Consider the following 13,928-nt stretch of genomic DNA (forward strand, 5'->3'; position numbering starts at 1 on the left):
CATTCCATCGGATTTCTGCTCCGAGGTGTCCCGGGGTTAAGAGGGTAAATCCGCGGGCACAATCCACAATCCCCGGGCAGCCTGCACAAGCTGGCACGCCTGTGCCCCCCTCCGCCCGGGGCACCCGCACATCAATGGCAGCACTGAGAGCATCCCCCGGCTGTACAACAACTGCCTGTGCCCTGCCTGTGAGGTCATGGGCACAAGTGTCCTGCCACCGCCCGCCCGGGACACTGCGCTGCACAGCACAGGCTGCTCGCTGTGAAGGGCAGATTGCTGCCCATCCCTGAGCCGGGCAGCCAAAGGGGCCTTGTGGAGCACAGCCAAGCTCCCTCTGGCTCCCTTCAAATGCTCCAGCTTCCCACGAGGAGGAGGGGAGAGGTGGGAGCTGCAGCATCCTAGCCCGTGGCTGCGTTTCTCCGATTTGGTTTCTCCAGATGAAGCAGACCAAGGACAGTCCAGAAAGCACGAGGCTTGACTGACAGCCTTGTTTTCCCATTATTCATCACCCCAAAAACTTGGTTGTTCAGACCCTTCTCCTCCTCCTACCTCTCCACTGGGGCTCTCCTCTTGCCTGTGTCTGAACAGCAGCTATTCCTCTTTTCCTTCTCTTGGCTTACACAAATTGTTTGAACTGAGTTAACATCTCTGGGAACAGATGGGATTTTATGTCAGTGTAATGAAATTTCTACAGCCTCTGGTAAGGACAGAGTTAGATCTTGATCTTACACAGTTCTAATCAGAGCAATGACCCCAGATCAAACTCCTGCTTTAGATGAGAGCACTTTCAGCAACACGAGGTCTCAACTTCACAGTGCTTAGGGTCGTCTCCATCACTTCAGGGGCTTTCTAATCCTTCCCAATATAAAGAAACCTACAAGTGGGTACCACTGCTACAAGCTGCTACTGGGAGCATTGAAAGAACCAAAGGATAAGATTATGGACAGTCCCATGCAGGAAAATTACTCATATTTTAAATATTCTTCATTTAATGCTGCAGCAGAGCAGAATTTTTCAGCTTGAACTGCTATAAAAAAATTCTTCAAAATCATTGGCAAATCCCTGTCATGGAAAAAACTGGCTATGGAAACACACAGGAAGGAAGGAAAAAAAGGAAGTCAGGGCTTGCAGGTACTCTGTTATTTATTGTACAGTATTTCACTGAAAGTACAAAGGCATCATCAGTACTCACCAGAATTGTATTGTAACAGGTACATTATACTGCATGTTAAAATGTGCTGCTTTAACGAGGCAAGACAGAACACAAACTTAGAGGAAGAAAGAAAGTTTAAAAAAATGTAAAAATACATTTTTTAGTAACAGATCTGTACAAAAGAAAAAAAAAAAAAGAAAAAATAAACTAAACCAGAGGGCAGGGACAATAGCCCCCAAAGTCATTTATAACTATTTTAAAAGGCACTGTTATCTACCATGTCATTAGGACCTTTGGGTTCGGTTTCCTTCATACTGATGACTGTGGGGGTGGGGGAAACACTGTTACTAAAACGGTGAGACTCATACAAAAGTATTTACAGAGAAAGGCAGAAAAATCCCCTCCTCTTGTTCCAAAAGAGAAACATTTGCCCAGTGGGAGAGGACAGCCTTTCTCTCTATCCTCTCTCCCCAGCCCTGCCAGAGCCATGACCTTGAGTGGGGAAAATTGAAACAGTGACGATGGGGGAGAAACTGTCAGAGTCCTCCTAACAATGGGAAAGTGTCTCTCTCATTTCTGTTTTATTGCTTTAAATTCTCCTATAATCAGGGGAGCTAGAAGATAAACTAAAACCCCTAAAACCCACACCAGAACCCCAAACCATCCTGGCTGCAAGAAGATGGGGCAGGTGGTCGGGACAAAACGGCGAGGACCAAGAGGTAGGGCTGGCTGGAGCTGTCTTTCTAGAGAAAGGGGGCAAAGAGTCGGGGAGAACAATGCTTCAAACTACCAGACATTTGTGCTGCTTTTCTAAATCTCCCCCTGGGAGCCTGCCAGCCGTGCGTGTCAGCAGAAGCAAACCCAGGGCACACGAACCCACCAGCCAAAGCATCCAACGGCAGCCGTGGGGCGTCCCCGGGGCGTCTACACGTGAGCGCTCTTGGCGTGGGTGGGCGAGCTGGATCCCGAGCCGTAGTAGAAGCGGTTCTCACCGAAGGTCTGCGCGTCTCCCGAGCAGCACACGATGACACAGCCGCCGAAGAGGCAGAGGGCAGAGCCGATCCAGCCCGTGTAGAGCGAGTAGCCGAAGCTCATGATGGTGGTCTCGCGGTGGGCGCACACCGGGAACCAGATGGTCGCCACGACGCCGCACATGGCTGGGGACAGAGGGAAAGGACGGCCTTAGGGTTCCAAACTGGAGGGAGTGACGCCAGAGTGTCGCCCCACTGTCTGGGGACAGAGAGGAAACCCATCCCTCCCCCCTTCCAGGTGGCACCCTGAAGCAGCGGCATCAGGGCTGGGTGCAAGAGATCTCCAAGCAGGAGGCAACATGGGAGCCTCAGGAGTGAGAGATGGAGAGAGAACAGCCGCCTCTCCCAGGCACCAACAAGAAGGAAAAACAACTGCTGCCTGACACAATATAATATATTCATTAGAAAGGAAGCAAATTTGTTCCCTAGAAATAACTTTAGAAGGGGAAAAATGAGAGTCATCCCTGAAACTGATGTTCTGCAGACCAGCAGAATTAGGAATGGATTAGATATGAAGCAAGGCCATGAAAACCATATGGATCAGTGAGAGAATAAAATCTGTGGACCAGTGTGAACTGGTTTAAATCCCTATTTCCACAGCGACTCACCCATGTCACTCCTCATCATTGCAGTGGCTCTACTGAGTGGTCACATAAACATCACCAAAATATCCCAGCACTCTAAAGCTGAGTTTATGAAATATGAGCAGAAAATGAGCAGGGACAAAATAAGCAGCAGTTAGGCATTGCTGGGGTTTTTTCATGGAAAAGGAAATGTCTTGCAGCTCTGGAAAACAAGTTCTACTTCCCTGTAGAAAATTTCTGTCAAGCAATGGAGACAAATCCAGCAAGGCTCTCCAGACATTTACTGAATTGAATAAAAATGGCACCCAAAGAGTCTGCAGAAGAAAATACAGAATCCTATCTAGGGACTACAGTGGGTCAAAAAATTACTGCAGGCTTCACATTTTACTTGATATTCCATAGGGGGTTTTTTCACAAAAAGCCAGAAGGCAGCTGCAGTGGTGCTGTGAGGTGACATGTGAGGAAGACAGTCCCCACAGAGTCCCCACATGCACCAAGGGCAACGGGAGTTGATGGTGTTAATCACCTCCCAGGAGCAGGTCCTAAAACAATACTCCTTGATGGCCTGTACATCTGAGAAGAATTAATCTGTCAATATTTACTTGCCTCTGGGACAAGCTGTGCAGGACTCCATCCTTGTGGCTATCAGAGAATCAGAGCAAAACAATAACAGGACCGTGGCAGCGTTACAGATTTCCACCGACCGTGTTAAAAGGTATCTGGAGGCAGTGTCAGAAAGTTAAGGTTGCAAGAGGGAAAAAGAAAGGGGTGAGATTAAAAATAAAGTTGTTTAGTTAAAGCAGAGAACAAACCGTAGCTCCTAGCCAGTACAGCAAAAAACCCATCCCCAAAGCAGCAGTTATTGTGAGAGAAAATATTTTCTTATGGAAAAGAGAAGAACATTTGAAGGATGCTTATAAAGCCAGAAATAATTTTGGGCCTCCTCAAAGGAAGGGCCCCGCAGCTTTGGAAGGAATTTTGGAGAAGGCAGGGAAGGGAGAAGAGCATTTCTCCTGCATGTGGAGTAGTCCTGCAAACAGCTCATGAGCCTCCAACGCTTTCAAACAAAAATGTATCAGTTGGGAATCCACAAAGCATTCTAATGGGCTCTGGGAACAAAGCTGCTTTGTTGTCCGAAAAAACACAATCATCTTTTCTTTCTCTGTCAGCAGTAAATATATATATATATTTGTCTATAGACTATAAGAGCCTTATCTCTCCAGACCCTCCCCCACAAGACAGCACTGAAGAAAACACTTGCACTGGGCTGAGAAGAGCCCTCAGGGATGCTCACACAATGGCATCTCTTGTGCATGTGGCTCCACTACATGTAAAACCACCTTATTTTAATGCTGACAATACCAGAAAGCTGTGAAACACAAGCCAAGGACTTTGCATGGGTTCACTTGACCTCCTGTCCTCAGAGGCCACCAGCTGCCGTCAGTCACCAGTGACCCCGTTGCTGAGCAAGAGGAATGCCCTGGAACAGAACTGGGTTTCATTGCTCTGCATAGATTAGGTTGGGCTGTAAATCCTCCAAGATGGGAAAAGGACAGTCAGCAATTGCAATATCTCTCTGTGGGCTCAAATTTTATTCTGGTTGTACCACAGGGAAAGGCTGAAAAAAAAAGGTGATTTGACAAGAAACCCAAAAAGATTGGAAAAGGAGTTTTAGGGCAAGTTTCAAGTTCTAAAATGGCTGCCTACATGGAAAAGAAGGGTAGATAGAAGTTGTTATCTCTTCTCTTGTGCTGATGTCAAGACACCCTTTGCCTCTCTCTAAACAAGACATCTTCAGACAGTAGAGCTGCTGTAGCCAATATAGTCTAGCAGAAAAATAAAAGGTGGTCTGCAAAGAGAAGGAAGATTTTCTATTAGAGCAACCAATTTAGTTGGGAAAACAGGCCTGCTTTGGGGCACAGGTGTGGAAATCCTGCCTGCTTTTTGCAGCTGGAGTAGGCAATCTTGTAAAAGCCACTGCCTCTACCTAAAATTCCTCTTGGCGCTGCATGGCATGAATGTCCTTGCTCCATTAGATTGTGGTGGATCCACAGGGATACATCCCAGCTTCCAGTGTTTCCAAGTCTTTTTTAACTGTGGATTTGCAGAAGCTCAGTCTGCTGAGCTGAAACCCTTGATACTCAACATTAGAGATGTGTTGGAGTCAGAAGGACGTGCACAGGGACAAGAAGTGCAGAAGGTGCTTGGGGAGCTGGAGGAGGGGGAACAGGATTGTTCTAATTCAAGGGACAATGAGTCCCTGCCAAATTCCTTAACAGTAAGTTAAAGGCTTTCTGCAGAAGAAAGAATACTTTTCCTTCACATCTAAATTTAACTATTCCGAATTGCTGACTCAGAGTCACACGGGTTTCTCTTTCAAAGCATTTAGTTGAAAAAAATAGATACCATATATTTTTTTTCTGTGTTCAAGGCAATCTTTTTTCTTGATACCTATGGTTTTACAAGTAAACCTCATGCAGTCTTCAGAAAAACTCATTAACATCCTTTATTTAGTACACAATGGCTTATTTTGTAGCAGCAATTCCCACTAACATATATTTTATCTGTTTTCCAGTGTCTGAGTCCTTCTCTTCCACAGGGAAAATGCCCCCTTGGTTACCAGCAAGGGGTCCTCCAAATTAATATCAACAACAAGGGCTGGGCCAGGGTTTTTCCATCAACACCAACACGTGAAATGTTTTCATATCAGCCCAGAGCAAACCTCTGCTGACGGTTGTTTTCGGCCATAAATCAATTCTCTGGGTCAGATAGGATCAAGCAAAGCCATAAACACATCAGCAGCAGAATAGCAGGGCGTGCACACAGGTTGCACTCCAGCAGCCTGTGATTATCAGTGGACAGAAAAATCAATGGAATATCTAAGCCCGTTGTTTTCCTGGCAACTTTTCAGCTTTTTATATATATAATTTATTTTTTTTTTGGCTCTGTGTTGTGTTTCAATCCCTGTTTTCCCTTATAACAAAATTCAGTGACAAACTGCCATCCCTTCCCTGAGCAGCAAGTGAAGTTTGCCATGGGGCCAGCTCCCCTGTTTGCATCCCCACTCCCTATTTCTGCTGCATTAGGGAGTGTTTGGGGGCCACTTTCTTTTAACCAGAGCTCTGGGTGTTGCTCTCCCCTAGAAACCATGAGTGAGAGTTCAGTGGACAGAGGTTAAATAAAAACAGTCCAGGGCATGTTAGCTCTAGAATATAATGGATTTTAACTCAGTATTGTGTCTTTTGAGGCCTGATCCATGCTTGTTAAATGCTCTGGAATGGTGACACCTCATCTTGCAACTAACAGATCATTAATCAGCTTTAAAAATGTCAAAGTCCTAAACTCTGTACATTATTCTTCTTCCAAAGGGACTGTCTTGTCGATGAGCCTGAAAAAAATGTGCTTTGTAAATATAAATATGGGTTGGTTTTCTCTCTTTTTTTTTTTCTTCTAAAATAAAAGCAACCTAGGAGCAAAAGGAGGTTATTTATTCTTCATTTGTGATATGACAAAAAGAGCATTATTGTAATTGTGACTAAAACATTGTGGCCAGGCTGCTCATCCCAGCCCAGATAATTTTTAGGGCATCAGCAACACCAGTCATTAATTCACCTGTAGGTGCTTTAGAGCTCACAGGGGTGAAAATCGTTATGATCTGGTCCAAATCTGACCCAAAGAGCATTTGTCTGCCAATGTCTCCGTGATGCAAATGTGAGAGATGTGATCTCTCTGAGGCCGAGGGGAACCCGATTTATGGAGCACCACAGCTCTTGGGATTCTGAGGCCGAGGGGAACCCGATTTATGGAGCACCACAGCTCTCCATCATCGCCTGCTGTCCCTGCTGGAGTCCCACTGCAGCATGACTGGGATGGGATAGCGGCACACCAGACACCAAACCCTGGTGGGACACTGCAGCATAGAGGATTTCACTTGTTCTAACACAGCAGTACCCAACACTGTCACTGCGATTTGTTATGTGTGAGCTGGCCCTGTCATGCTCATGCCTTTTGGGATTTTTAGGGACATTCCTCCTGCCTCCACATCTGCAGCCATGCAGGCAGGGCTGATCTGCAGCATAGTTCTCCTTGACTGGAACCAAAATCTTGTGGCTTTTTTGGCAAAGTGCAGCTCTGATGGGCCTGGGCAGGGCAAATCCATCAGAGCAGTCTCCTCCAGCACCAAAAGTTCATTCACAAGCAGAAGAAAACCTCCACTTTTTCTCTCACTTCTCCAAGCCCAAATATGTGTCTCAAGGTTCCAGGGGATGAAGATCACATTCCAGCATGGCTGTTCGTGATTGGGGTGTCCTACACAGGTCCTATAAAGCTGATATTAGGACTTCCAGCTGTGCTCTTAAACTCCACAGACACCAATAGGCCCCCTTGGGCTCAACCCCTCAGATTTGGGATGTACAGACTTGTGCTAAGCACAAGGTGACAGAGTAGGGAAGGCTCGCATGGAAGGAGCATCCAGAGGACAGCCCTTCCGAGTGTGCAGCTATATTCAGTGCCCACTTGAAAAAGAAGAAGAAGAAGAAGAAAGAAGACGGGCATGATGTCAGTGCTGGCTGCCAGAGTGCAGCAGAGCCACACAAAGAGGCCACTTTGCCTCTCCCCTCCTCCCCTGCCACAGACGGGTGAAAACAAGGCCCCGCAGGCTGTTGCTGAGATGACGAGGCCTCAAGAACATGCAGGTGTTGCATGGGGGACAATGAGCTCCACAGTCTGTGCTGCTCAAAACAATCTCATCTACAAGCACCGAGGACGGGAAGAAATTCCCAGGGGAGCCTGGAGGCCAAGGGCAAGGCTGGCCTGAGGGGGTTGGGAGGCACCCAGGGCATGCCAGTCCTCTTCCCGTGGAGTGGCATCCTTCTCCCCACGTCTGCGCCACCTCCATGCTCCATCCATCCCCTGTGGCTGCCACAGGACCAGCCCCATTCAGTAAGGGCTTCCCTTCCCACAGGGAAAATTTGGAGGCTCTGCCTTCCCCATAAGTAGCTCAGAAGTTTAGACCCTTTCCCAAAAATCACTTCCACAGTGCACCAGCACAATCCCTGCCTGCAGGCACTGCCTGTGTGCAAAGGCCTTCCAAGAGAAGCCGTGCCTGAGGACTCCACAAGGAGAAGACAGAGGGAATCACAGCCCTCCCTCTATCCCTGCTTCCCTCCCAGCCTCCTGCCCTTGTCCTCCCACTCCTGTCCGTGCCTTTTGTCCACCCACAGGCTGCAGCAACGTAGGAGAGCTCCAGGGGCAGCTCAGCCTGCGCAAATCCTTCCAGGAGAACGCGCCCGACCAGCCCGCACGGCCCGGGAGCGGGGACCGGGCTCCAGCCCTCCACACGGGGCAGGTGCCTTACCCAGGAGGATGATGAGGATCCCTCCCAGCTGGGACCGCCGGTACTTGGCTGCCCCCGGCTCGTGGCCCATCCGGATGCAGGGCAGGACCGTGATCAGCAGGAAGATGGCAGGGAGGCCCAGGACGGAGGCGGCGATCATCAGCGCTCGACATGCTTGGACATACCCTGTGGGCAAGGCAAGGCATGAGGAGTTCAGCATTTGGCACAAGAAAAGGAGACTTTGGACAAAAGCTCCTGTTTGGTTAGAACCCAAGAGCTGCCCGGAGTACGGGAAATGGGCTTATCACCGTGTAAACGTTAAATCTTCACCAGGCACACGGCAGTGAGGCTGCAGTGCAGTGGGGAGTGTGTGAACATGGGAGGTGCAGCATCACAGCTTTCCAACAAACAGCACTGCCCAGAAAACACAAGCTCTTCCTAGAGATACACTGAGAAATCATGGAGCTGGAAAATACGGGAAGGGAAAGTAGAAGAAATTTTCTCTAGGAAGGAGTTTCCCTATATCTTTGCTATAACAGCGAGAGTTTGATTAAAGAACAAGAATTTAAAATCTTTGACATGAAATAACAGCAATTTAAAGCCTCCAAGACTCTCCCATCATTCAGAGGGCTGAATAGTTGAAGACCCACTACTGGCACTGCAGGTCCATTGCATGGTGCCAGCAGCTGCCCCAAGGCAATGAGCATGGTTGAGCTGGGAGGAGGAGGAGGAGAAGGAGAAGGAGAAGGAGGAGAAGGAGAAGGAGGAGGAGGAGGGACACTCCTGACCCACAGCCACATCTCAGCACTGCACCCCAGGAGCTCAGCCTGGCTGTGGGGTCTCAGAGGAGATCCATGACTCGAGCACAGCCCTTCCTTTGGGAGAAGACTGTACCTTACAGAGCTGCTTGAGCTGCCATGACCAAGGGACACATAATTCCTCTGGATCCCTGTGGACATCACAGGATCCCCTGGCACTTCATCAGCTCCCATTCCTCTCCTACCTGTCCCTGTGCACAAGGAAACAACAGGGACCAGGGGCTGTGGAGGTGCTGGGCAGAACGATGACATTTCTGCCACTCTGCAAGGGTCTATGTATCAAAATATATGATTTTTTAAATATTTATATACAATATATAAATCTAAATTTTATAAGCTATATTTTATATGTAATGTATATATGCTATAGAAAAATTACATATAGGTAAATTATACCAGGTCATTACTAGCATACAAAAGGAAAAGGACAAAAGTCAGATTTGTCCCAGTGCCTAGTGACCTCCCCCAGTTTTCAGGACAGTCTCAGCACAGTGAGTGTGCTGGCTCTCTGTCCCCTCTTATTAACAAGAAGAAGCTGTCAGATGCACACATGGAATTTCAAGATGCTTCAACTAACACCAGCAAAGAGGGACCTCAAGCACATCCCACTGACACACAGGTACAACACTAGGAATGAGGATTTTACAGTTTCTGGAAATGCAGACACTCTCTGTATTCAATATTTCCTTGTTTTTTTCAAGAAGAAACTTTTAAAAAAAATTTACCTGAGGAGTTCAGGGCATAAAAAGAGACCCTAAACAAAGGAGATGGCTGTACCCAGTGTGGATTATGTGGAATCAACCCCAAGTAAATGAGAATACAAACAATCCATTTTAAAGACTTGATTCAGGCAATGAAAGGCTCTAAATATATTTCAGCTATTGGGCACACCAGGATAAATTTCCCTCTCTTTCCAAGCTGTTGGTATCAAACAGGCTACAAGCAGAAACATCTTGGTTTGTGATTTGCTTCTGCTTGAGGGAAGCTTTGCTCTCTGCTACTGCAAGACCCATTCACTTATTTATTAAGTTGCATTCACTAATGTTTCTTTGGGCAAAACCTTCCTCTGTCTTCTCTGTTGGATCAGATTTAACAACAGTAGCAGTAAGGCAGGCAAACTTACTAAAATCAAATAAAAGAAAAGAAGCACACACAGAGAAGGGGAGAATGAGAGACTCGACATTGCTAAGTGCTGTGTGACACAGACCAAGCTCTGTAACAGAGAGAAATCCAGGAATTATCTTTTTAACCTCTTGTAAAATTATTTTCACAACAGTTCAAAGCAGTAAATAAGGAAACATGAAAGAAAATGACAAGGAATGGTCATTTCTGCCCTGTCAGCTTGGAGAGAGGTGCCTTTGACAAGGTAGAGGAGTTGCAATCTAAAGCACAGAAGAACAAAGTGCTACAGCGTGAGCAGTGGTTGAAACTGGCAAGCTCACAAACTAAACTTACAGGGACCAGACATCACAAGACTTTGTCAGGTTTAATTAGCTCAAAAGATGAATTAACACTGATTAAACACCTTGCTTAATTTTTGCTTTGCAGTAAACTAGATGAAAGTTACTATATCATTAAAAAGCAGCAAGTTAAATACAGTTACATCAGTTTGCTGTGTAAAAAAAGTTCTGTCTTGCCTCAAACCTGTGAGAAGCACAAGACCATCAAGACTAATGATGGTCTTCTGAAAGATTAAAAGCCATAGCAGCATTAATAATAGATGCTGAAAGATTCATTATGCTCCAAATTACTTCAAGGAATCAAACCATAACATTTGTAATAGTTCACCATCCCCTTGTAATGCTGTATTACACCTCAGTGTGCTCTGTATGTTCTGCAGTGCAAGACACCAAAGGAGCAGTGAGATTTTGCTAAGAGCAATGATTAAACATTAACTGGATTTTAGTAGCCACAGAAAACACCAGACCTGGGTACGATTAAAACCAGGTGTAAATCAATGAGAATCATGTTCAGAGCTATCATTCCACCTTCTTTAGCACATTTAATGGACCATCTCCTGTGCTGATGAAGCCGCAGGAGCTTCAGCATCACCTCGGGCGGCAGCAGCACCTGTGCTGCTCTGGGCAAGGCTGCAGCCCCCACTCGGGGTGGGAAAGGGAGGATGGGACACGCTCACCTGGCAGAATGAGGATGTCCACGAGGGGCTTGCAGTGATAGAGCCCTGTTGCCATGACACAGTCTGCCCACAGCCCCTTGGATCCCAGCTCATCCATTTTCCTGCAGGTGGTGATGGTGTAGCCGCAAGTCACCACCCAGTCGTTGGTGGCCGTGGCCACAACCACCCCGATCCACCCTACAAAACTGCAGACAAATCCAGCCAGGTGCAGGCAGGTGGCCACCATCTCTGTCCCTTGGTGGGAGAGCTGGACAGGACAGTGTCCCCGAGGTCAGCGGAGCCGCCCGGCGAGGTCCCGGCTGCTGGAGCAGGAGCTGGGCTTTGGCAGGACGAGGTTCCTGCTCAGGCTGTGCTGCAAACACCCGGCTGCCTCTGGCTGCTCCCTCCCTGGGAGGGGTCAGAGCTGCCTCCAGCCCCACAGCGCAGGGGAGGAGCAAGTGGGGAGCCCCAACTTCTGCCACAGCATCCGCAGCGTCCGAGGGGAAGGAGGGTGTGCGGAGGAGGAGATGCACGGTCACACCCGAGCGGGCTTGGAAAACAAGCCAGGGGGGTTTGTTCAAATGCGAACGGCCCGACTGTTCGAAATTTAGAGTAGAGGGAGAAAAAATTAAGGCAGTGTTTGAGAGTTGAGCTTTAATAAGTCACACTGGTACCTCCTCAGGGAAAGATAAAGGGGAAAATGTGGTGGGACAGAGTTAGTAAAGAGGTGGAATTGATCACCTCATCAGAGCCATCAGCACAGCTGCAGTAAAGGGACAAAATCAGTCTTGGGTCTTCCTGATGTTCCCAGTAATTGTAAAAACATAAAAGATCCATCACTGCTTTCTCTGCTGTGCCTGGGCTTTCAGAACTGGAACTCACTGAAACTTAAATAGTGTTTAACAGCACCATAGTCCCACTTTTTAATCCCCAAATTACAATGAGCAACTTTTAACTCGGACTTTAAAGTCTGAGTAAATTTACTATATGAATTTTAGTACATTTGATAAAACAGGAGCAGCCCAGTTCAAAATGCCAGGGGTGGAGAAGCTTCACATCTTCCCGTTCTGCATCAGGAGAAACAGGCAGGCAGGACATTTTCCTAAGTTGGCTTTGTATTTTCACAGCACACATGTCTGTTCTCGAGTGCCAGCACATCCCTGAGGATATTTCATGGCTGTGTTCTCCTCCAGGCTGCTGGTTCTGCCAAGGGAAGCTTTGGATCCGCATGCCTGCAGAGACCGCTAGTGGAGATCTGTCTGCGGTGCACGCAGGGTGTCTGCAGGGGACAAGAAAGTGACACAAAAATGAATTTCATTCACTCCTAGAGCTGTCAGTGAAAAAGAAATACTGGAAATGCCACTCCGAGTTTAAAGTGCTAGGAATTAAATATATCCAGCTCCTCATCCGAGGGTGTTTTTTTGCCGTTCTTTAACAAATAAAAATAAAAACGGGAATAAGAGCATCCTAAGCTTCATTTGTCACCTGCTCCTTAGGGCCAAAATTCAATGACATGAGGTCACAGTTATCTGTTGAAGCTTCACCTGAACACTAGAGCCCTACGAAAACAGTTCAAAATTATTTTTAAAGAGAAACTTTTATAGTAAATACAAATTTTATAGTTGTTTTCACATTTGTTTTATATTGTTGGTTATTCCCTGGGGTTTTTCTATACCTGGTTTATGGTTATTTCTGTGAAGCCAAGCTGCCAGCTGGTCTTCCATAAAACTTCCTGACATGATTCCATCTTCCTGCATAGTTTATCCTTCTACTGCACCCACCTCAGGTGGAGAATGCTGTTACTGATATCCATCCACCACTGTCATGTTGCCTAGGGCTCAATTCTAGGTGGATTTAATCTTCCCCTAAAAAATATTCCTGCTTATTTATTATTCAGGAGATAAACTTACCATCTCTTGGGTGAAAGTGCTGGTGTTCCACTTCTTGGACTGAGCAATTGCATTGGACAGATCATGTGTCACCTCCTGAACTCAAAGGGAGATGACAAATTTCATCTCAAAGCTAGATTTGAAATCATTTTACACAGGGATAGTGCAGGCACATCCTCATGCACAATGTATTTTTTAAATGCTGCAAGGTATTCATTAGCATAAACATCCTTCTGTAATTCAGTCTCCTACAGTTTTGGTTTCCTTAACCACAACAGCTTTCTTAACTCCATGTTTTCTTTCACAAATGTATTTATCAAGGAATGTGCAGCAGCAAGGAGTAAATTTGGCACTTTGGTAAGGAGCACTATTCAACAGAACTCAAGCTGGTGCCCACAGGGCACAGTGTGAATTATTTCATTAATATCAATAGACAGGAGACATTTACCATTTTGTCAGTGTTATAAATCACACCACCAACAGTTAAGTGAATGTAAGTTCATACGAGACAAGTGGACAATGATTTACAAGATCAATAAAATAAGGAACAAGAAGGACTTGCCAGCTATATGTCAAATAAACTGATACACTTTGGGCAATAGCCTTAAAAGCTGCCTTTTAAAAAGCAAGTGCTACACAGACATTTATTCCACCAACAGTGCGAGCTCCTTAAAAATCAATCTTTTTACCCTTCACTCCCAGAGTTTTTCCTTGATCTGCATTGTTCTCTCTGACAAAAGACAGGCGTGTCAATTAGTCATAGCTACCCAAGCTATCAGCACCCCAGGGCTTTCTCATCCAAATGACTCACCTTGAACTTTTTCTTTACATTTTCAGCCTCATTGTTTCTTCCCTGTTTGGAAATACAGCAGTATAAAAAAGCAAGATGGGATGCAGAAATAAACAAGTTTAAGTGCTACAGTCACTTCTTAGTTTTGTCCTATACTGAAGGCTCAACTCATCATTGTAATTTTCATCTTTATCCTGGTTCATATCACTCCT

The 13,928-nt window shown here is 46.4% G+C and overlaps 1 protein-coding gene across 1 annotated transcript; it reads right to left on the reverse strand.

The window, feature by feature from the left end:
• Positions 1–1,125: 1,125 nt before the first annotated feature.
• CLDN11 (claudin 11) lies at positions 1,126–11,456 on the reverse strand. Its single transcript, XM_015638166.3, has 3 exons — positions 11,059–11,456; positions 8,125–8,289; positions 1,126–2,310 (listed from the first exon to the last, which is right to left on the reverse strand). Exons 1-3 carry the CDS (start codon positions 11,282–11,284, stop codon positions 2,078–2,080), a joined length of 624 nt encoding a protein of 207 aa, XP_015493652.1. The 5' UTR covers positions 11,285–11,456; the 3' UTR covers positions 1,126–2,077.
• Between the last annotated feature and the right edge of the window lie 2,472 nt (positions 11,457–13,928).

This window comes from Parus major, chromosome 9 (assembly GCF_001522545.3).
Source record: "Parus major isolate Abel chromosome 9, Parus_major1.1, whole genome shotgun sequence".
Taxonomy (NCBI): Eukaryota; Metazoa; Chordata; class Aves; order Passeriformes; family Paridae; genus Parus; species Parus major.

Excerpts from the sequence above, each read along its gene's own strand:
- CLDN11 (XM_015638166.3), bottom strand. The coding sequence starts at position 11,284 with ATGGTGGCCACCTGCCTGCACCTGGCTGGATTTGTCTGCAGTTTTGTA. Across the intron at positions 8,290-11,058 it reads GGACATCCTCATTCTGCCAG|GGTATGTCCAAGCATGTCGA; the intron begins GTGAGCGTGTCC and ends CCTTGCCCACAG. Across the intron at positions 2,311-8,124 it reads GATCCTCATCATCCTCCTGG|CCATGTGCGGCGTCGTGGCG; the intron begins GTAAGGCACCTG and ends CTCTGTCCCCAG.